General features: G+C 43.1%; 1 protein-coding gene across 3 annotated transcripts in view; it reads left to right on the top strand.

Moving 5' to 3' along the window:
* The first annotated feature begins 9033 nt into the window (after positions 1-9033).
* si:ch211-186j3.6 (neural-cadherin) overlaps positions 9034-23941 on the top strand; it is a 146035-nt gene continuing 131127 nt past the window's right edge. For all 3 annotated transcript variants that reach the window (XR_004775435.2, XM_081706391.1, XM_035521097.2), the window contains exon 1: positions 9034-10279. Coding sequence is in view for 2 of the 3 variants with exons in the window: in XM_081706391.1 (XP_081562517.1) it covers positions 9262-10279 (1018 nt within the window). In the remaining variant the exon portion in view is untranslated. The remainder of the gene's footprint in view (positions 10280-23941) is intronic.

Raw genomic sequence — 23941 nt, 5'->3', positions numbered from 1 at the left:
AAACTGAGGATTTTGACCAGGGGATTTTGCAGGTAATCCTTTGTCTGGTGCTGTTTGTACAAAATGTTTGAAGAAAGACACTTGTAAATTGTAAATTGTAAATGTTAATGAAGAGAATTGCACTAAAGTAACTGAGAGAAACTGTAACATTCCTTCTCCACGCAGCTGGAGCCTGAAGATATGTTTTTGGGCGAATAGCTTCCAGATCCAGGTTCTCGCAATGCATTTGATCTGTTGCAGTTTGAATCCGTGCCAGCAGTGGTAATGGACCTTATATCTGCTCGGAAGTACCTGGACCCAGGGCTGGCCAAGGGCAACCTCATGGAGCCCCAGCACGGGTTGGGCCCGTTCTCCCCTGCACAGGCCCATCGCACTACAGAGGATTTGTGTGAAAGGCCAGACACTCGGAAAAGGCTTTTGGCAAAAGCAAGGGTCTGCATTCCAAATACAATTTCTCTAGGTGAGCTGTCCCCTTGGGGGGGCCCTTTCACCGATCTAGCTGTTTTGGGCATGAGGTAAAACCCACAAAAGAAAGAACACTTGAACACTTGCTCTTGAAGGCAGCAGGAAGAACAGAACAGTTTCTTGCACTTCTCCCTCTCAGCTTGACATGGCAAATATTTTCTAATTCTTTCTCATCATGTCATAACTGTAGAGTGCGTGCGTGTGTCCGCACCACGCCCCCCGTACCCCCCCCCCCACCCTTTAGAGCAGAGCATTATTGCAGAGGACGTTTAGAGGAGGTTTATTTCGGCAACAGATGTAATGAGAGTGTTTATGTGCTGTTTAGGCCCAGGCGCTGTGCTGGAGTGTGCTGGGTGAGCTGTGCCAGAGAGACAGGGGGTAAAAGCACACGGTGACAAGCCTCATTAACAGGAAAAGCTGCACACACCTGCCGAAGCACTTGTGGATGGCGACAAGCCCCTACCGCTAGGCTTTCTAATTATGTGTTGTAACTGGCATCTTGCACGAAAGCAGCAGCCTTCCCCCCCTATACTGCATATGCAAATATGACAGAGCCCATCATTAGGTTTTATGTCTCTGAGCCAAATTGTTATTGTATAACTGCTGAAGCCAAGGGCAAAGGCGTAAAACTCTATCACTTTTCAATGTATTTTTTTATGAGCTTCCTACTGAAATAGAACAAACGTTATTGAATGTCACAGTTAGCTAAGGGTAATGTGCCAAAAAGTATTGTTTCTAATCATCATAATTATTTGATTTTCAATATGGTTGGGGGGGGGCAGTAGGCAAACATTTGTTTCTGATGCCAAGATTGTATATATCTAGGCTGAAACACTACACTGTATTTCCCAATACTTTAACATATTGATATGAATTTTTATTCATTTTCTGTGTTGAATTTGCTTAATGAAAAGCACCACAGTTTCAGAAGATTAATTTTGATGGTTAGTCAAGCCTTTAAACAGGATTTATTGTCTGCCAACATTCTGTAATTGTAGGAAGCCTTTCTGAACTATTTGGATTTCCACATGAAAGGCTCCCAAAAAGGTGATCCAGTATTGATCCAAGTCATAATAATAAATAAGAGAGAGAGTTTAACAAGCAACACACATGTAACATTCCCTTATATTAATTTCATATGTGGTCTAAACAAGCCAAATCATACAATCAATGAGTATGTGAACCTGTAGAATATTGATATGTTGGTAACTGCTTCTCACAATAACATTCTGTTCAAGTACAAGTTGGCACAATCAAAAGGGGTGCCAGATGACTTCTGAGGAAAACCCGTTGAAGCCCATAAAATAGGTACAGTCAGGCAGCTGCCAGACAGTCAGGAAATTCAGCAATGCTCCTACTCTTATAGGAGTGGGTGTCCTATATAGATCAGTATGCAAGCTGTAGAATCCTGAAACAAGTAACAGATAACCCGCTCATACATGCAGGCATCTCTTCCACTTCATAGCATCTGTGTTTAAGAGTCTTCCATAAGAAAAACACTGAACAAGAGTGCACTTCATGGAAGGATATTACAGAAGAAATGACTGCTTTCCAAGACAAACAAATAAACAAAAAATTACTGCCTGTCTGAAGTTTGTAAAGGACTACCTGGATGTTCAATCCAACCCGTGTTCCATGGAGAAAAATCTGAACTTTTATAGCAAATGTACATTATATTGTTTTGTATGAAGATAACAAAACAGTACATTACAACACCAAATTCCAGCTGTGTAACATGGTGGAGGGAGTGCTTTGCTGTGTCAAGGTCTGGACAGCTAATAGTCATTGAGGGATAAATTAATGCCAAGTTGTAGCAATTGTACAAAAAGACAAAAGAAGTTCTGTATTTTAGAATGATCAGAAAATCTTGAGTGTGGGCCCACGAAATGTGAAATTAGGCGCTTTGACAAATCAAAACCCAATCAAAATTACTGATGAAGTAGTATAGTTATATTGAATAAGAGAATGAACCAAAACACCTTTTAATTTATTAGCTGTTACAGAAAACATTTAAATGAAGAAAATAAGAGGGTTTTATAAATTAAGTATTTTTGTCATGGTGTTCTGGGCACCCAGCCAGAGGGCCACACCCACTGATACACACACACACACACACACACACACACACACACACACACACACACACACCCACCTCCCTTTACCTTATATGTGAAGAAACTTCATCTGTACCTTGTTTGTGATGGAGCACAGTGAGTGGCCCTGATTGAGCAACCTTATGGGCAGCTCAGGCTGCAGCCCTGGGATGTCAACAACAAGAGCTCAATGAGCTCCAGTCTGTGGGTAACCACATCGTCTTCTGCGTGAAGAGCCTCTCCATGAGCTCTAGCTTCTGGGCTGGTGAAAGCCCCTGGTATGCTGCACTGTCCCACTGCAGGTCTAAAAGGTCTGCAGCAGGAATGGTGCAAGGGGTTCATCATTCAGTGCCAACTGCAAGTTGACAAAAACAACCTTGCTCAAGCATCTGAGACTGGGAGTAGAACTACCAGCCTCAGATGCTTGACCAAAGTTGTTTGCGTCAAATTGTGGCTCACGGGGAGGACCAAATCCTGGGGAACTGCGCTAGTACCACTCTTAACCAACTACCCAGAATTCATCAAAAAACTAAAGGCAGTATTCTACCATCGGGTTTGTGGCAGAGTACTGCTGCGTCAATGGCAGGGCACACGCTCTGTAGCAGAATAGGCCATGGAGTTCCAGACACTGCCAGCCTCATTGCACTGGAATGAACCAGCACTGGCAGACAGCTTCATAGAGGGACTGTGGGAAGAACTACAGGCAGAACTCTCCTGTAAGCAGTGAGTCATTTGCACACCAAGCTGCAATTCCCAAGGAGCCCATGCAGCTGGGTGGAGCTGGAGTCCAGTGCCGGGCTGATCAGCGTGAGAGGAGAGGGCACAAGGTGAGTGGCATTCCAGCTGCTATTATTTTTCACCTAATTGTGTCTGTCACACACAAAGGTCAATCTCTTCTCATTCCAGCCCTTATGGACTCCAGTATGGCTGGCAAATTTATGGTCCAGAGCTTCGCTAAACAACTCAAGATCCACGCCATCCTATTGCCTTCCCAGTTGCTTGTGCAAGCACTGAATGGTAGCCCTGTGGGCAAAGGCATCACGTGTCACCCCTTTAGTTAGATTAGACATTAAAGACATGCATACAGAACACCTTTCCTTTTATTTATTTGCATTCCTGGCACAACCCATCATGCTAGGGCTGCTTTGACTTAACACACACAACCCACATATAAACTGGGCACAAAACCCCATCATGCTGCCACCAGCAACACACTGTGCCCCTTCAAACCACCTCTGTGGAAAGCCCAGAGGCACACAAAACCATCCCTATTCCTGCCTCCTTACAGAGACTTGGCAGACATGTTAAGTCCGACTAAAGCAGCTCAGCTCGCTCCACACGGGGACTATGATCATGTCATTCTGCCCAGGTGTAAGGTCTAACTTTTCTCACAGGAGGAAGAGCAGGTCATGGAGCATTGCATCAAAGAGGCCCTGGCCTGCCCCTCCACCTCAACAGTCTCCACTAGCATTTTCATTGTGAAGAAGAAAGATGGAGGGCTGGGGCTTTGTGTGGATTACAGAGGTCTGAATGCTCTGCTAGTGTACACTATCCACTCCTACTCATCCCAGCTGCCCTAGAACAGCTGGAGTGAGCTCTTCACTAAATTAGACCTGCACAGCATGTACAACCTCATGAGCATGATGAATGCAAGACCACTTTCAGTACAGCCTCACTATGATTACTTGGTTCTACTGTATGGCTTAGCCACAGCATCCTCTGTCTTCCAGGCTTACATTAATGAGGTCCTGTAGATCTGTTCAGGATCCTCCATTGTCACTTACACCAATGACATCCTGATCTATTTGCCCTCCTACAAACAACATGTGCGTGACGGGCATGATGTCCTCGACGTTCTGATGTGCAATAATCCTTATAGCAGGCTGAAGAACTGTAAGTTCCACTTCTGCAAAGTGACCTTCCTGGGCATACATCATCAGGGAGGACTTCGTATGCATACAACCTTGTAAGGTTGAGGCAATGACCAGATGGCCACGGCCCCTCACTGACCTACTCCAGGGAAAGGTTCCACCCCTGAGGTTGATGCCAGGCTCAAAAAGGCATTCACTGAGGTACCTGTGCTGCAGCAGCCAGCTGCTTTTTTTCACCAGCCTTTTTTCCCCCCAGAAATCTGAATGCCATGGTACAGAACTACATTGTTGGTGACTTAGGGTTCCTCATCATGAAGCTCGCCTTTGCAGGATGTGAAGGCATTTAAGGGAGTGCTTTACCCCTTCATGGTCATAACCAACCATAAGAACCTGGAGTACCTCAGATAAGAAAATGAGAAAACGAGACAAGAAAGAGACTAAACTCCAGGCAAGCCAGGTGGTCTGTCTTTTTTTGTGCTTCGATTTCAATTTAGGTTACATACCAGCCAGGTTCAAGAAACATGAAGGCAGATGCACTCTCAAGACTGAGGCACATCCCACCAGCCAAGAGCCAGTCCTCCCTTCATCCTGCTTTGTGGGCACCATCTGCTGGAACCTAGACTGTAACATTACTGTGACTAACCCAAACCATAATTGTCCACCTGGCAGGTTCTACATATCTCCGAGATGTAGAACAGCACTCATCTTGTGGGCTCACACCGCCCTCAGGTCACGGCATCCTGGATCAACCCAGGTGGCTCAGTGATTAACATGCTGCTACTGGTGGCCAGCATGTTGCCTCATGTGCGGAGTGAATGCGGAGCAAATCGCCATGCATTATGCCTACTGGTAAGCTTTTACCCTTGCTTACACCACACCATCCCTGGTCTAACCTGGCTAAAGACTTTATTACAAACCTGCTGGCCTGAAGGAAAATGTGGCTATCCTAGTGGTGCACTTAATTCCTGTCCCAGCGCTGCCAACAATCCAGGAAACCATGACCTTTTATTCCACCACGTCTTTCAAACGTTCGGCCTGCCTGAGGACGTCCATGTCAGATTGGGAAGTCCTGTTTACCCCAATGGTGTACTTTGAACTATTTGGAAAGCTCAATATAATGGCAAGCCTCCCATTGGGCTACCATCCCCAGGCTAATGGACAGGTACAGAGGGTAAATAAAGAAATTCCTATAGCTGTATTACCAGGAGAACCCCAACACCTGGTGATCCTTTCACCCCTGAGCAGAATACGGCCAGAAATCTTTAAGCCAAGCGGGAACAAGGCTTACCCCATTCAAGTGTGTTCCAGGCTACAAACCATCACTCTACCCCTGGAATCCCCAGCCCACTGTGCATGCATGATGCCAGAGGAATGAATGTATCTGGGAGGAGAACCATTGAACGTTTGCGATCTGCCATTGACATGTTCAAGAGAAAGGCAGACCAGAGGAGAGGTGAGACCCCTGCATGCAAACCCAGGGACCGAGTGTTGGTGGATACAAAGGATGGCCAGGTGAGACCCACAGGCAAGCTCTCTCCCAAGTATACTGGTTCATACACCATCATCCAGTAGATGAACAACGTCACCTACTGGGTGGGCTTGCCAGGGAACAGCTGTACATCATGTCACAGGCTCCTAGACGACAATGTCACTGCTGCTGGAGCTCTGCCACCGCCGCTGGAGCAGGAAGTGGACCCCGTGTTCTGAGTGCCCTGGTCAACTACCTGTATGAAAGAGCAGCACATGCAGCACTTGGTGGATTGGGAGGGGTGCATGTCTGGAATAGTGGAGCCGGTTGTCCGCATCACAGTGCCTGGATCCCGATCTGGTTGCCTTCTTCCATTGTGCTTATCTGTCCATGCCTGTTCCGCGTCGGCTTGGCAGGCCGCATTCCCCAAGGTGGATGGGTTCTTTTTTACACATACACCTCCGTCTACCTTATTTACAACCCCCAGTTTATTGATCACCTTAACCCGTGTCTTGTTTCTGTTTTTCTGTTTCTCCCCACTTTAAAGTCCACAGGTGCCTACCTTCAGTGTTGCGCGTCTCTCAGCTGCAAGCATGAGTAACTGCCAGCACTTTGCTTCAGCTTTTGTTTTTGTTACTCTTTTGCATGCTCAACATCGTGCTGCTTTTGTTTTGTTGTACAATGGAGAATAAAGAAACTCCTTCGCAACACACTTGCGTCTTGCTCCCTTCCTGCCACCACCACCACAGTATTACTACGTATATGTGTGCATGTGTGTGTGTGTGTTTGTGTGTGTGTATAAAATATATCTCAAACTTTTGCCATCAGTGACCCAGCTTGTTTAAACCATTATTCTAATAAAATATATATATATATATATATGGCACTATAAAATGTTAAACAAGAGATGATAAGCATTTTAGGAGACACTGACATAGAAATCCAGATAAATCTAAAGATTCCTCAAACTTTTTTCTCACATCTCTATTTCCTGTGTTGCTTTTTGTCCTTGACTGAGACTAAAACAAAGGCATTGTCTCCACTGATCTGCTCTTAATGGGGTTCAGTGAACTAGCTTTTGAAAGCCACAGGCTACTCAGCAATAATCACTGCCCATGCAGCTTTTCACTGCTTAACCGTGCAGAAAGAGACTCTGAAGTCATTCCAGTGCTTGAATTTAAGCTGCACCCCACAATATATCTCAACCCTGATGAGCTTATTACAGCACTGAAACAAACAAAAAATAAGCATTGATTGACAATTCAGATATTTTTTTCTACAGAGGAACCTGTATGGCTATATAAGGTTTAATTAGCAATTATACACAACAACAATAGCAATAGTAATACTGATAGTAAAAATATGAGGAACAAACAACAAACAAATATACTAGCAAACAGTACAGCTTTTATGAGAAAGCTATAAAGAGACGGAAAATTTCATTTTAATTATTAACGAATAGGTTGGAGTTGGGTGTATGTAGCTGGTTTGGAGGTACAGAATGACAATAAAGTATAGAGAGAATTAATGAGAAAGAGGTAGAGGCAGACTTCTGGTTGTAGGAGTCAATCCTGTGTGTCTGCTCTTTGCTGTGCTAATGCAAATTCATACTTTTCAGTCCTGCAGCAAGTCTACGAGTTCACCTCTAGCATGCTTCATGCTTTCTCCTCCTGGGACATGGCCAGCTTTCTAAAAGCAAATTCAGAGCTGATAAGTAATGAATATTAAATCAGCTAACTGTAATCTAAACAAAACACAGAAATCCATGAATCATTACCCATTTCCATTATCTGAGTATAATAAACTGATATAAACTTGCATATATATATATATATATATATATATATATATATATATAAACTTTTGTGTGTGTGTGTGTGTGTGTGTGTGTGTAAGGACACAGAAAAGCTGTGTTTTGCCGTTTTAGTTCTGTTATACTCTCTTAAGCTTTTGTGAAGTCTTCAAGTAAAATAAACCCCACATTTTTTTCACACCCTACCCTGAAGCTTCCCAGAGTGTAGTATCATTAGCACGCTCGCTCTGCCTCCCCCGTTCATTCATCTCCACCTGTAAGACACTGAATTCATTGTTATTTGTCATTGTCATTTCAGCTCTTTTTATAGTTGTTTATTTGTTTTGTTTAGTTTTTGGCTCCTTTCACCACATAAAATCATCATTAAACTCTACAAGATATGTCCAATACAGTGGTGCAAGATTCTGCAGACCCACTGTAATAGGCAGGGTGGAGGTCCTTTACAATATCAATTGCTAGTTGATATATCCTATGTATAGTTTTACCATTCCTTTCAAATACTGATAAAAATGCATGGGAAAGCTGTGAACTTGACAGAAGTAAGTAGTTATTTTCTGAAAGTAGCCAGATCAATTAGTTTAACACTTTTTAATAATTTGCATCTGTAGTCATGTGTACTTCCATCTTGTGTATGTGTGTGTGTGTGTATGTGTGTGTGTTTATGTGTGTGTGTGTGTGTGTGTGTGTGTATGTGTGTGTGTGTGTGTGTGTGTGTGTGTGTGTGTGTGTGTGTGTGTGTGTGTGTGTAGCACATTTGCCAAATTAATCTTTATTTTGTGTACGTGTCCTCTGACCTATTTGCTGTACTCTTATGTTACTACCTTTGGATGGTTAATATTATTACATGGATGAGTCAGGTAAATCTCCAACTAATATCTGGATGCAGAATATCGCCAGTGGCCTAATGCTCAACTGGGAAGGAAAGAAATCAATATGTAAGCCTATTAAAACCTACGCTGTGCGGGGCAAATAAACGGCTGCTTCTTGTTCTGGTTCCTGAAGCGAGTAAAGACATATGTCATGGGAGCAGAACATGACTCCGTGCTGACACGGAACCCTTTGGAATTTGAAGCCTCCGATGTCCTTTGGTGTTTCTAGTTCAGATTCCTTCAGCCTTAAATTCACATGGATAAATAACGTATTAACAGATACATTTCAGAATATTTCAGACAAGAAAAAAAATCCATAAGCGAAGCGGGGTTCCCTGGGGATTCCCCGTGTTGCCTCCTAGCAGCCCCGCCCCCTCGAGCCGTGCGCTGTCCAGCACCGGAGTGCTGCTCTCTAAACTCCGCGTCTTAAGCGCGCGCCCGAGCTGTGCACGGCTGCAAGGCAGACGGCTGCTGGAGTGCAACGGGGACGTAACGAAAGTTGTGCTGCGTTTGAAAGCGGCATGCTTGCAGCAAGCGTAGACGAACAGCGGATAACTCGAGAACGGATGCCTCTACAGTAGATCGCGATTTTTCATCTTGAGAAAAGTGGTTGATTTTTATTATGTCCCGCAATTTGAACATTACCTCTTGAAACCACGGAGTGTGGTGCAACCCTAAAACCATGATTTGGACTATTTTGATATCTTATTGTGCCACTTTTGTTTTCGGAAACAAGACTGGCGAACGGATACCTTTCTTTCACGGACATGTATTCGAAAACTCTCCACCTGGCTCCAAAGTGAACGGTCTGAATATCCCTGTGAAGCGCGTTGACGCGCAGAGATGGTGCTCCAAGACGGGCATGCATCTGAAACTCCTAGGAAACGGCAGTGAAGATTTCCACGTTTTCGCCCACCACAAACGCGGACACATATTGCTGAAAACCTCTAACATTCTGGACAGAGAGGTGCGCGCCGAGTATTTCCTCAGTGTGGGGCTTTGCTGCCAGAGCTGTGTCTCAGCCGAGCGTGTCGTAGCCGAAGTAGCATCCATCAAAGTGGATGTGCTCGATACTAACGACCATGAACCCACTTTTCGCCATGCGGATGTCAAAATAACTTTAGACGACGCCACCGCCTTGAGGTCGGTAGTTTATAAAGTCACAGCGGAAGATACGGATAGTGGCAAAAACGCCGAGCTGATATATTATGCTCTCCCAAAAAACGGGAGTTTTTACGTTGTACCCAAAACAGGTGACATTCTCCTTGTTGACTCCATACTCGGGCTTGCTTCACCAATAAAGTTTAGTGTCTTTGCAAGAGACCACGGTTGGCCCTCTCGCACTAGTCATAACATGGAGATCGAGATCAACCCGAGGCAATGGCCAGCGGTTCCACCACCGTCTCTGCCATCCCAGCTGAGCCTGTCTCAGAGCGGACTCCCGAGAAAGTCCCGCTCCGTACTGGAGCCTGACAAACCTTTAGTCATCAGCGTGTCCGAAGATGCCAGCATTGGCTCGGTGATAATGAACCTTAACCCGGTCAGATTTCAGTCGGCGAGTTTTGAGTTGGTTTACCCTGATGCGGAAAGCTCTCCGGTCACCGTTAATCGAGACAGCGGGGATTTGGTTATATCGAGGAGCCTTGACCGAGAGACAGAGCCCTTAGTGGAGATTACCGTAAAAGTCCAAGATAAAAGAGGTAAGATCACCGCTAGTGGCTTTATATGAACTCCTGTGTAAGTGACAGTTCCCCCTTCCTATTCCCCGAATGCGGTGAACGATAAAACAAATGCACTATATTCCCTGGGTCATAAATTTATTTTTTCTATTTTTATTTTTATTTTTTGCTTTGAGGGTCTTCCACCCTGGGCACAGCAGAAGGTGGCATTATTTCTTAACGGATTTATTTCAACCTCCTATGCGCGACACATGCCGTGTTGATAATTCATTTTCACTTTGCGCTTAAGCGAGTTATACGCTGTTCTGCTCTCGTCACACGTTAGAGGTTCACACTAAACAAGTAACACTGTAATCCCAGTTAATTATCATCCCGAGTTGAGTCTGCTGACGCATTACCATGAGCGCAGATGCCGCGCCGTCCGCCAGCCGCGGGTGAGCCTAGATAAGGTCACAACTTCTACTTTACCGATGCGCTAATTTACGTTTACTGTAGCATTCATGTCAGAACAGTAACTAGAAATAAATCACTACATTTACTAATAGCTAAATGAATGACTTATTGTGCACTCCCAGTAGACGTAGAATATTGGAGGCTTGCTTTAAACTTCAGCGAATTAGCCCGCTCTTCTTGTTACTACAAACTTTAATTTTGTGTGCTTTAGCCAAATAACTGCAACCAATATTTCAGACAGCAACTTGCACATAACTTCGTGAATGGACACCTACATCATATATTGACTGGCTTTTCTTACCAAACCATGTACCCTTTTTTTCTGTGGCTCTACCTAACCATTCGAAGACACCCCCCCCCCCCCCCCGCCAGAAAATAATAATAACATGCATAATAACAACAACAACAACAACAACAACAATAATAATAGTTCTGTTACATAGCAGTTATGTTCATTACAATTGCTCCTGGACGCACCTGCTTACGGCGCGCAGTGTTAACAGACTGCTATATATATCCTATATGTCGCTTTACACAGACTATTTCCCATACAATAATGTACATGACATCTCTGTATTACTACACCGGGCCTATATTTACCATTATACTTTTTTTTTTTTCAAACTGTGCCTAATAGCGTTTAAAGTGTGTACGTGCTGTATTTTTTATTTTTTTTTAATTGATGCAGTGAACTTTGGGAGATTGTAGGTATTATGTTTGCGCTGCATATTGATGACGCTGACTTGAAAATACCCAATCACTCCGCTTCGCTCCGTGTTTTGCGCTGCAGAGTTTGATGTCAAGGCGCTGCTGGGGTCGTAAGAGATGGGAAGGTGCTCCGTGGGAAGCCCGCGCGGTATAATCCTTTTTGAGTGGGAGATTCTGCTTGCCCTTCCTTCATCTGCTCGCATTAGTTGTGTAATCCCATATCATTCACTTTCTCATTTCGGGGATTTAGGACTGGCAGCGCAGTTAGCTGGAGGAACTGCCGAATTTCTTCGATGGAGAACGAGGCGTTTAGGTGGCGCAACTACAGGGATTAAGACTGCCTCTTCTAATATGCGCATATTTTATCTGCCTCATGCTCACATTGTGATTGGCTGGGAGAGCAGCCAGGGTCCGTGATTTCATTAGCACGGGTTGTTGGTAGGCTATGTTAATTACTACCTGCCTGCACGCAAAACTCGCAGAGGTACAGACAACGGGTGTGCAGCTAACGTACGTCCGGACCGCTTAACTCACGTAGCATGGAAGCGTTCTGTGTGTGCGTAGCGTTCCACGTTTATGCCTCACAGTGGCGTAAATATGCCAGTAATGAGAGAAAACAGATGGTCAAGAGTGACATCTGTTGACCTCGCTTCAGACGTTCTGTGGATGAGAGGAGCTCTGTGAATATAAACACACACGAGCTCACGAGGGAAAAGTGTTTGCGACGTTTTCCCCACTTTCTCTGAAAACACGGATGTCTTCGTTCTAAATTAATGTCTTTGAGGACAGTGTTGTGTACTAGGCTAGTCTCGAATGCCCAACGTTATACTGTCACTCAAATGTATTCTTTTTAAACCTTTCCTGTCTAATGATTTCAGTGGAGTTTGTGTGTATATATCTATGCATGCGCTCGCGCGCTATAGTCCTTTGTATGAACCCGTGTAGTATGGAAGCAAAGTATTACTGACGACCACTGGGTTTTGGAGTACAGATTAAAACATTAAAGCATTAAGGTTAAGTAGCAATTTAATTTAGTTTAATTCTCAATTTTACCTATGCTAAATAAGACTCAACTGGATAATGCTGATGTGTCTGTCTCTAAGACTTTAAGAATTTATATTTATTATTGGTCATGTCCATTTAGTCTTAAATAGTACTGTTCAGCATATCTCTTTTGCTCTCATGTTCTAATCTATCTGCTGCACCATTTCTCTCCTCTCTCTCTCTCTCTCTCTCTCTCTCTCTCTCTCTCTCTCTCTCTCTCTCTCTCTCTCTCTCTGTATGTGTGTGTGTGTGTGTGTGTGTGTTTTATTGCAGCAATGCTTCAGTTAGTGAGGGCTTCTTTTAATGCCATCGGTCACTATATCAATGCTCCTGCAAAGAGAGCCCTGATACTGATTACTGATATCCACTGATATCACTTCAACAATTGTACCATATTCCTCCATGCACCATTCTTCACCCGTCTGTCTTTCCTGCCCATGTCCTGCTCTATTATCTGGAATGATGCTTTAATTTCCAACACCATATAGTGATACCTGTCAAAGCACTGGGAAAGGTTTATTTGCATCACTCTAGGATGCCCAGTAAACAGAACCCTCCATCATCCTGGTAGGCACAAAGCAGCTCCCCTAGGCTGTCTTACTTCTCTGATAAGACAGACAAGCAGGTGTTTAGTGGCAGGGAGATCAGGCTTCAGCCCACTGCTCTGCCTGATGCAGGAGGCTCTGTTTGTTCTCGGACTTCAGAGCAGCCGGCAAGGGCGGAAATCTGTTAATCTGGCTGGCATAAGATGAAGAATTATAGGAGCATATGGGAGGATTCTTCTGTCAGGGAAGCAGAGGTGCTAATGTGTGCTTTCTGTCTGAAAGGGTCATTTTCCTACACGTATGTACACACTTCGACGTGCACATGCACACGTGACATTTACATGCACACGTGACATGTACATACACACCCACGCATGTGAAGACTTGTCCGGTGTATTCAGTTACGTATGCAAAACAAGCTCTCCAACAGACGGTGTATGTGGACAATTACAGATGGAGCTGATTACACATACTCTCTCTCTCTCTCTCTCTCTCTCTCTCTCTCTCTCTCTCTCTCTCACACACACACACACACACACACACAGAATTGTAAACCTTCATCTCCTTCTCACCCTCACATGCACAAACACACAAAATGGATGCAACACAAGCTGGAAGCAAATGCACACTGGCTGAAGCACCCTCTCCCACTCAGCATATGGCCAGGAGTACAGAGTCACACCCTCAACTTTACTGTAATTCTCCTCCTTCGAGGCTTTTCCTTCCTTCATTCTCTCTCATCTCTCTCTCTCTCCATCTTGTTTTGTAAGATGCTAATTGTTTTTTCTTTCCTACTATACATAATTAAGAAACAGTGCCTACTCATTAAATTACTGCTATAGTTTGATAATCTTCTGTATATTTGTTATGTCTACATCCTGATTAAATGGCTTATGAGCAATAGCAATTTTGGGTCAACAATGACCCTTCAGTTCCTGCTTTCTCTCGTAGTAGATTACTAATGCATGTCAAAGAATATTGATACCAAAACAAACAAACAAAAAACTCTGATGAAAGTAACGCTAATGGAAGTAGGCTCCTACTGGACTATATGAGCTCACAGTGGGAGTGGCATATCTGTGGCTGTGTGAGAGGAGATATCTGGTCTAATGTGCCTGACTGCATATTGACTCAACTGAGCAGCAACTCAGTGGCAACCATGTGGAAAACAACAAACACCTAATTATTGGAAGATACTGTCCTATTACGTATAATGATTATGTAATTAATGATCATGCGGAAAAGAGGGTGATTTCCTAGAGAAGAGGTTAATGAAAAATAATGTGGGTGTGAAGGCATGCCATGCAAGCTCATATTAACTGTGTTGAATAAACACACATAGCTACACTCTTACCTGCCTGTCTGTGTGCACTGTTTGTCTGGTTTCCCTGATGACTGCACCTGTAGCAAGGCCAGGTTGCCATGACGAGAGCAATGTTTATGATGGCGATGCGCAAGTCAAACTGGCAATCGATAATTCTGAGACAATGAGAGAGAGAATGAGAGAGAGAGAGAGAGAGAGAGAGAGAGAGAGAGAGAGAGAGATCATATAGCATTTAGCCAGGTCATTTCCCATCACTTTTTCTTCTCTCTCGCCCCTCTTCTTTAGACACTCACACTCATATACTGCATATTTAGATGGGTGAATGTCAGTTTAATGCACACAAACACACACTTCCTACAGTTTATCGCAAAGCCATAACATGATGAGAAGAGAAAAGGAGGATGAAAGAATAGATGAGTGCAGCTTCCCTTCCTGTTCTCTCTCTCTCTCTCTCTCTCTCTCTCTCTCTCTCTCTCTCTCTCTCTCTCTCTCTCTCTCTCTCTCTCTCTCTCTCTCTCTCTCTCTCTCTCTCTTTCTCTCTGGGCCCCTCCTGGGACAGGCTCTCAGTGCTGTTAATTGGAAGTTCACGCTGCAGGATTCTGGGTATCTGGTTCGTCCTCAAATTAGACTTGTATCGCTGCACTGGTGCCACCAACTGCAGCTGTGTGTGCGCGCATGTGTGTGTGTTGGGGTACTCAGAAGGGCAACATGATATATATTGTTTGTCTATCTTGTTTTGGAATACATACACTGAACCCTATAACAAATCACCAATTTCTGTACTGCTGCGTTTCCTGACCAATCTCAGCATTTTTTGAATATTTTGATTAATCATGGCGCTCTTGTCATCCTTGGCTATCCAGTGATCCACCCCTGTCTCTGGTCCAGATAACGCAGGGCAATCTTTAGCCATTGCAATCCTTCAGCAATATATTTTCAATATATTGCAAGGCACATTTCAATTGCAACATATAGCAATATATTCACAATAAAACATAAAACATAGTGATGTAATAATAAAATATTTAATCTCTGTCACAACATATAGTGATGTAATCACAATAAAATATATAGCTCTGTTCTTTGGCTAGGTGTGCATTGCAGGGTTATGCAACTATGTTTGTGTATGTGGTATGGTATCTATTTAGTATTCATTTATAATGAGTGAGTTTGTGTGTGTGTGTCTGTGAGAGAGAGAGAGAGTAGTGCAGGAGAGACAAGATGACCAGACCGCCACTAAACCTCCAGTGGATTAATTATCAAAAGGGGCCATGCTCATGTGCAGAGAACAGTAGAGGTGTGAAAGAGCTGGACAGTGTCCTTCCCACATAATCTCTCTCTCTCTCTCTCTCTCTCTCTCTCTCTCTCTCTCTCTCTCTCTCTCTCTCTCTCTCTCTCTTACACACACACGTCCTCTGTCTCTCTCTTTTGCTCTCTGCCTCTCAAGCTCTGTCTCACGATCTCTTTCTTTCTCTATCTCTTTATCTATTTATCTGTTTCTCTCATTCTCAGAATTACATTTATCCTTCCGTTTTAATTATAAAATCGCATGCATCATGCTCTGCGCCACATCTTTCTCATTACCGGGTCTTCTTCTTCTTCTTTTTTTTTCACTTTTCTCCTTCACCAAATACCTTCTCCCTTACCTCTTCCCCTATACTCATCCCTCCATCACAGATTGATTGTTTCATCAATCTGTCTGCAGTCCTTGTTTGACACCCCCCCCCCACCCACTCGCCCCCTCTCCCGAACAGGACTGCATTCTGATTAGTTTGTATTCAGTCTGGCTGCCTCTGAAATAGGAGGCCGTCGGTATGGTGGCCAAGTCTTCTAATTACCAGACTTAATCAAACAGACAAATAGCAGGGATGGAAGGTAGCCCGTGACCTTTCCGAGATGGCACCCTTGCTTGGGCTCTTGTGGAAGATAGTTGCCAGCCAGCTTCTCCGTTAATAATGCTGACAAATGCGTGTGTCCAAGTGTGTGCGTGTATGTGTGTGTGTGTGTGTGTGTGTGTGTGTGTGTGTGTGTGTGTGTGTATGAGCATGCATGTGCAAGTATGTGTGCACGCAAGTGTGTGTGTGGTTTCAGTGCCATTTTCTTGCCCCACCTAATAGGCATGCGGCTGCAAATGGCTGGAGGCCATGGTAAGTAGACACACACACACACACACACACACACACACACACAGACTTCCTTATCTCCTCTTTATGGCAGTAGGTTGATGAGTAATGCTGCTTTCTCAGTGTTTCTTAATTAAAGCCCGTCCTCCCTGTGTCAGTTGTACAGCTAATGGTTGTCCCATGACATTCTTTATGCACAAAGATTGTTGTCTTTACATATGTGTGTGTGTGTGTGTGTGTGTGTGTGTGTGTGTGTGTGTGTGTGTTTGTGAGATGATTTGATAGGTTTAGAATTGAACCTGGCAGATTGGTCTGGGATAAAGCTCTCAGGAGCATTGGCACAGGGATACAGCAAAACAGCTTTTGCTGGTGTCGATTTGCAGTGGTTATAAACCCATCATAGAGAAAGTACTATTCTGAAAAAGGTGTGTGTGTGCATTTATCTGTGTATGTATGAGTGATTGCGGTTGATGGTTTGTCATGGGTGTTTATGAGGGCTTTTGTTCGGTGTGTAATAATCTTCTGCCCAAGCAGTCATGCGGCTTAAATAAGTCATGTTACCAAGAGCTGACAAGCACCTGTGGCCTCTTTCGACTAGCCAACACAAAGTTTCTCTCTCTTTCTCCCTCTTTCTCTCTCTTTGTCCCTCTCTGACTTTGTCTCCTGTTCTAACTCTTTCTTCTTTTCCTTTACGTGACATTTTTGTTATGTCACCCTGTAATTCAGTCAGTCTTTCCTTTAGTTTTGTTCATCTTTTCTCCAGACACTGGCTGCTCTGCAGGGCCATGGTAATACATGACCCATGAAAAAAACCAAAAAACTGTAAGAAAACTGATACTGAAAAAAAAGGAAGGAGCCTTCAGTTCAGTTGAAACATCAGCCCTTTAGATCAGGCTTGTACTTTGTTAAGCAAAACTTTCTCCTCTGAAGCCCGTTTGCTAAGTGCCGATTATTTCGATGTGTGATGTTGAATGGTGGTTGGGGGTGAGGTCTATAAAGCCTCTCAGCTCCCAGTGAACAGTAGTGTAGAAATGGAGCGCATACTCCAGACCCAGTCCGCTTTCTTTCTCCTGCTTTCAGAACACTGTCTCTCCTCAGGCTAAAAACAGGCTTGTGAATACACACACACACACACACACACACACACACACAGAGTCGTATATAGGCCAAGGCATGCTGTGTGCGCACACACACACACACACACACACACACAGGCTCTAATAGGCAGTGCACTTTCACACTTCCTCTCCTAGACGATACCATCCATAAGGTACTGTCCGCTGAGGAGTAAACATCACAGTTTATCCTTTATTGGGAAGTGAGTTCCACACAGAATACTGGAAAGTGAACAGAGAAACCCTCTCAACTATACATTGATATTCAATGGATGTTACAGCCTTTACACTGAGGAGAATCCAATGGGAACGTTGGGCACTGAAGAGATTTTATAGACAGTGTATTTATATTTCCTGCATTCAGGTTTTAGAGCACCCATACACGTCACACAAAAGCGTTGACAATGTTGACTGGGGAAAGAAACCCAATACTCCCATTTTCTTTTTGGACCCCTGTAGAGTTCATATACTGTGCAATGTCATTGTGCAATGCATTGTGGTTAATGTTCAGTGCATGTAATCACCATGAAAAGAACTCACACTTAAAAGTGGTTGAATTCATTCATGCAAAGGAAAGGAGTCTATTTACCACGTACATTCTTACATTAAGTGTAAAATTACATTACATAGCTTCATAGTTTTTTTGCTTTAATGATATGTAATGACATTCCACCATTGCTAAGTCCTAACCCCCAACTATAATATGAAAAGTCTTCTTTTTAAAACCTGCGCTCATCTAAGAACTGTTCAGCTGGTGTTTGCTGCTGGGAGATCTGAAGCTGGCCGATGCAGATAAAGCGCTCTTCGCTCAGGGAGCGCTCGGGGGAAATGAGCTGTCCCGGGCATGCTTGCAACTAATGGGACTTGAGGATTTCGCTTATGAAATGATTGCAGTGCATTAACAGCTGGGGGACTGGGGAGACGTTCCGCTGGGGGACCTCTTCTTCCTCGCTGTCACGTCCCAGGCCAGAGCCATTACACAACCTCACACAACCTTACATGACTGAGGGAGACAGTGTCACCTGTGGCCCTCTTGAGCTCTCTTTCTCTCTCTCTGACTCTCTGTTTCCTCCTTTCCACCCCTTATTCTTTATCTGTCCTTCCCTCCCCTTTCTTTCCTTTACGTTGCAGTAAAAGTAAAGATTATTTATATATTTATCATGTACCTTCCATTTTGCACTTTTTTTCTCCAGTATGCCTTTCTTTTCCTGTCCCCTTTAAATAGCCTCACACTCTACAGCCACTCTAAAGCCAAAAATATTGTTTTTCTAAAGTTGGGAAGAAGATGATATGTAGATCTGATACAGGCTGGAGATTGCTCAGGCCTTTTGAGTGTGACCCCAGATCAGTCTCCAAGTGTGGCAGTGGGCCTCAGATTTCTCTGCACCTCTCACCCTCTTCCAGTGTGGCCGGTATTGTGCCTTCTCTGATTAATAAAAAAAAAGCCCAGTGAACTGTTAGATTTCATTTATGTTTTGATCAATCATTGCAAAGTTTTTTAAACCTTTTTTTTGGATGTGTTATTTTGGACTAAAAGTTTGTAGTGAACATCTGAATCAGGGGCAGGTGTGTTGGAAATTAGATTATCACAGCAGGTTACTCAGTGGCCTTCCACTGAGCTAGACACCAATCAGAACATTCCTCCAATCAGTCCTCACATCAGGACTTTCTCTGTCAGTCCTGGTTATCATCTCTACAGTATGTACTCTGAGCATTTTAAAATCACAGCATTTTAAATTTCTCAGTAAGAACCCTCCTAACCTACAAAATCTCCCAATGGCCCAGTGACAATGGCCCAAACACCCTGCATGTCTGGGTGTCGAGTATGGTTGATAAGTACACTCTTTGCTAAGAGACCTAAGTGACAAGCAAACAAATCTTGGTGGAACAAGATCATTTTAAACTATACAGTGACATCTATAGCTCTCTTTTAAATACTGTATATTCAATAAAATGAAAAAGAAAATGTTTGTGAGCTAAACTTCAATCACAGGGAGAGAAAAGTATTATGAAAGCATTGATTTATTAGTAAAGAATGAATAAATAATAATATTTTTAGTCATTCATACAGCCATCATTAACTCTATTTGGACCACAGTAGATTCTGCCATATGGAGTTTAAGGAGCACTGTTTCTGTTCACATTATACCTTATTTTGCTGTACATGTAAATGCTTGTTCTAGCGGTTGCCCACAGCATGGACTGGTCCCCTTTCAGCTCTCTGTCTAAATGGAACGTTATCAACCAAATACCACACCACTCTGCAGAGAATAATCACAATTGACATTTTATCAAATGAGAAATGCTAAGATGTTCCACCGCTTTCATACCCACAGGAAGGAATTTCCTGACAAACACCAGATCGCTCGCCCAAGGTCCAGCTTATTCTGTAAATCAGACTCCTTTAGATGTTAGTCACACTTAAGTATTCACATTAATTTAGTCCCTGGGCCTCTAAATTATTCGCTGCTTTGCATAGGCTAAATGTCACATCTATAGTTGTTTATTGCTGGTCAGTTCTCACACTCTAATTGTATAAGGGGGAACAAGTTGCATGATCAGAGGTTAGAAAAATTGCATGTCTAAGTCTGTAGGGAGGCTAACTCAGTGGTTAAGGTACTTGACTTGTAATTAGAAGGTTGCTGGTTCAAGCCCCATTGCTGCCAAGACTCTTACCCATCAACTGCTCAAGTTGTGCTCAGTCATAATTGTAAGTTGCTTTGGGTAAAAGCATCAAATAAATGACTCTTTAGTTGAGGTGAAACACTGGCAGGCAAGGTTGGTTTTTAATCCTTGCTTCCACTAGATTACATCTGCAGCCGGTGTATTCTTGGTTCCTCAGCAGGCGTTGTGTTGCAATGGGTGCTACTGTGCTACGTTTTTGTTCGTATTTTTTGCTGATGCCTCAGAGATCTTGTCTGAGACTCAACCGCAGCCTGTCTCTTCTTGGACTTGCTCGTGGCTCGCGGGAAGGCTGTTGCTAATCCGATTTTCTCGCTCCATGACACACTTTTCTCCTCCAGCACTAACCCCACCTCATGAAGCTGCTGGCGTAGAGGAGCTGGGAGGAACAAATCGCTCCTTCTGTCTACGGCTTTGTAAATACTGATCTTCTTGAATTGGCCAATATGTTTGTTATAGAACCCCCCCAAAAAAAACATAAAAAGGTTGTGATTCTACTGTGTGTACTCTAAAAGATAAATGCTTTCAAAGATTGATTAAATCAAATCGTCTTCCCTCCGAAAACTGGTATAATCCAGGCAATGGCTGTTTTCGGGGGGTTCACTTATTAAATCATCTTACAGTCCCCTTTGGTTATGTGAGTCAGAGAGAAATAGGCCTTCTCACTGCTTTCTCCCTGCTTTTGTTCACACTTCCTTCTCCTCTTGTTTCATTTTCCTTCAACCACTCACCTTCCCTCACAATTACTCCAGCCTTTTTGAATAATCTTCTCTTTATCTCCTGCTCCTTTGTTTTGTCTCATCATCAACACAATGATTTTTTAATCTGTTCTGCTCTTTATGTCATGCGTATCTGCCTTTGTCACATCTCCAATGTTTTCTTTCTGAACCTCATTTATTTATCCCTCAGTTTTATCATCCTTTCATCTTTCCTTATCAAGTCTCCTATCAGTCTTTTGTTCTTCTTCATTCATGAGTCCCTTTACTTTCAAGCCCTTCTTTTGCTTGTTTTCTCACCCACCACTCTTTTCGCCAAGATGCAATTCGCAATCAAGCGAAAATGATTTCATGCTGAAGCGCTGAAACCTACATTCATATTAAGTAGGCCTATATGTCGCCCCCATACTAACTCATAGCCCTGTGGTACCCATTAGGTTCCTCGTAGAGGCACTCTTTCTAAATCTTCAGAGGTCATTCTCTAAAACCGCCTCGCGCACAGAAACCTAATAAAACTACAAATTACATCTTTATAGAAACTTGGCCATCGATATTCACTAAGGTTCGTGCACCACATGTATATAAACTTTATTGTGATGATGAAATGCTGGTACAAGGTCAGCGTAAGAAGGGTCCAGGTGAATAGCAGCAGTGTACTACACAATGTAGGAATATTCAAAATTGTAATGAAGTGTACAAGACATTTGGAACAGAGGTCCTTTATCAGCTGTGCACGCAAAGTGCTTCTGAATCTTAAGACATTTTCCACATTATATATATATATATATTGTTTTGTTTTGTGTAAAAATGTATAGTGTTAGTGTATATATATGCTGTGTCACTCTGACCTTAGGAGTAATTGTTTAGACCTTAATAGTGAGGGTGATGAGTAACAAGCTTACTAATATGACAAATTATTCCACTGATCATCTATCTAAACAGCTGTTAAAAAGGCATCCTGCCTGCATGCTAATGTTTTGCCAAACTGATCATTAACCTTAAAGGGTCACATCAAAGCTTGAAACATTATCAGAAGAACATATTGTTTGTAGAGGGGGGTAAAAGTTTTTGTTATGTACTGACACACAAATATCATGTATGTGTGTGTGCCTCTCAAACCTTTGCTATTACAATATAAAAGTGCTTAATTACATGTACATTACATTTTGGTCAATGTCCACCTGCACAATATGTGTCACCAAAGCGGACTCACTGAGAGAAGACCCTGGAGGCTGAAATAATCTCTGGTATACTTGAAGACCCTGCTGTTGGACAGAAATTATCGGCAATGTCACGTCCTCTACCGATTGGTTGTAAGAAATGTGTTTTGTCGGTGTGTGTGTGGAGGTTGGTGTGTGGGCGGGTGAAGGACCATCACAGCAACTCAAATCATCCCGACTAGGCCCTTTCTCCTAGGTGCTCATTTGGTGGGCACCTACCTCCGTGTGAATAAACGCTGTGCCACTTTCAAACGATCGGCACACAGAGACCTGGCTGGCGCTGAAGTATATGGTCTGATTTACAGGCGGCAAAGATCATGCTGACACAAGGCTTGAATTATATTGCCTGTTGGAATGCATGAAATGTGGGCAAACACTAAAGATACGAAATGCCGAGCCACTGAAAGATCGAGGAATGGCTACATAATAAAGCTGTCAACCTTAAGGAGTAACAGAAGAATCTTGCAGAGCCTTGAAGGAAAGAGTAAGGTGGCGCGGGTGGCGCGCGTGTCGGGGGACGCTTGATCATGCGTCTTAATCGCACGCTGTCTGTTGCGATATTCAGAACAGAAGCTAGAAGAAACTCCGCCAGCAGCGACGCCCTTTCATCGCCGGATATGAAACCAGTTCCAAGGGGAAATCGTAGAATAAAAAAAAAAAAAAAAAAAAAAGGGAAGAGAGCTGGACCCGGTTCCAAGAGCACGCGCTTTTATTTGCTGTAGTTTGTATGCGTTGTGCGTTCATAGTGCGTGTTGTGGAAAGTTTTGCCAGCCAGTGAAAGCTTGTGAAGAGCGGGCCTAATGAGGTTTTCACTGGCTTCTGCACATTGATTGAGAACGGAGCACCGTGCATTATTGACGATGGTTGTTAACACGTGTCAGCATCCTCAATCCCCTGTTTTTAATTCGAAATTCTGGTTTTATTGACTACAGGCGGTTCTATCCAGTAGCATCAAGCTGAAGCTCAGCACACCAAGACCCTTAAGGGGCAATTCCCTTACAAGAAAGAAGGTTATTCAAGTGTGCTATTAGTTTTCTTATTTTAAACTTAAAAATAAGTATGTTTCAGTTTACTTTTGATGCGAGTTACGGAAATATACTAAACAAAATGATAATTAAGTAGCCTATACTTGTCTTATACTGACAAGTATACAGAAAATCCTTGCATCTTTTGTCTTTGTCAATGTCAGTGTAAGTCTATTTATGAAGCACATTTAAAACAGACGTTGCCCAGTGTGCTGTACAATACATACGCTAAAACAACAGAATTTCATAAAACCGGCTAAATAACACAAAAGGCTAATTTTGATAGATATATACTTAGCAAAGTATATTTAAGTATTCGTGCCGTATACATAACGTTTACACGTGTAGTTTTGCGGAGAATTCAGTCTTTTATGTACAGAGTGTTATTTACCCACGTCGAAACAGCTAATTATTTGGTCGATTTTATGGAGTGCCAGTAGTGAGATATTGTAGGAATATTTGTTTGAAAAATTTGATTCGTGTAGAAAACACGTGTTCTTAAGCCTGAGTATATCTTGTGAATTTTATATGTGTATAGTGTAAAAATGTTCTTAATTTTAGAGTGCAAAATTACTTTTTACAGTACAATCAACTCTCAATTAAGACTGAAATTACAGTAAATTTAAGTTGAAGTGGTGCATTGTGGTTGGTTGAACGGTTAACGGTCAGTTTAATCTGTTTTTTTTTTTTTTTGTCTTGTTCGTGATTGCACTAGCATCTCTGTGGTG

This window comes from Electrophorus electricus, chromosome 23 (assembly GCF_041902795.1).
Source record: "Electrophorus electricus isolate QZ-2024a chromosome 23, ASM4190279v1, whole genome shotgun sequence".
Taxonomy (NCBI): Eukaryota; Metazoa; Chordata; class Actinopteri; order Gymnotiformes; family Gymnotidae; genus Electrophorus; species Electrophorus electricus.
This window is presented reverse-complemented; position numbering and strand designations above follow the sequence as displayed.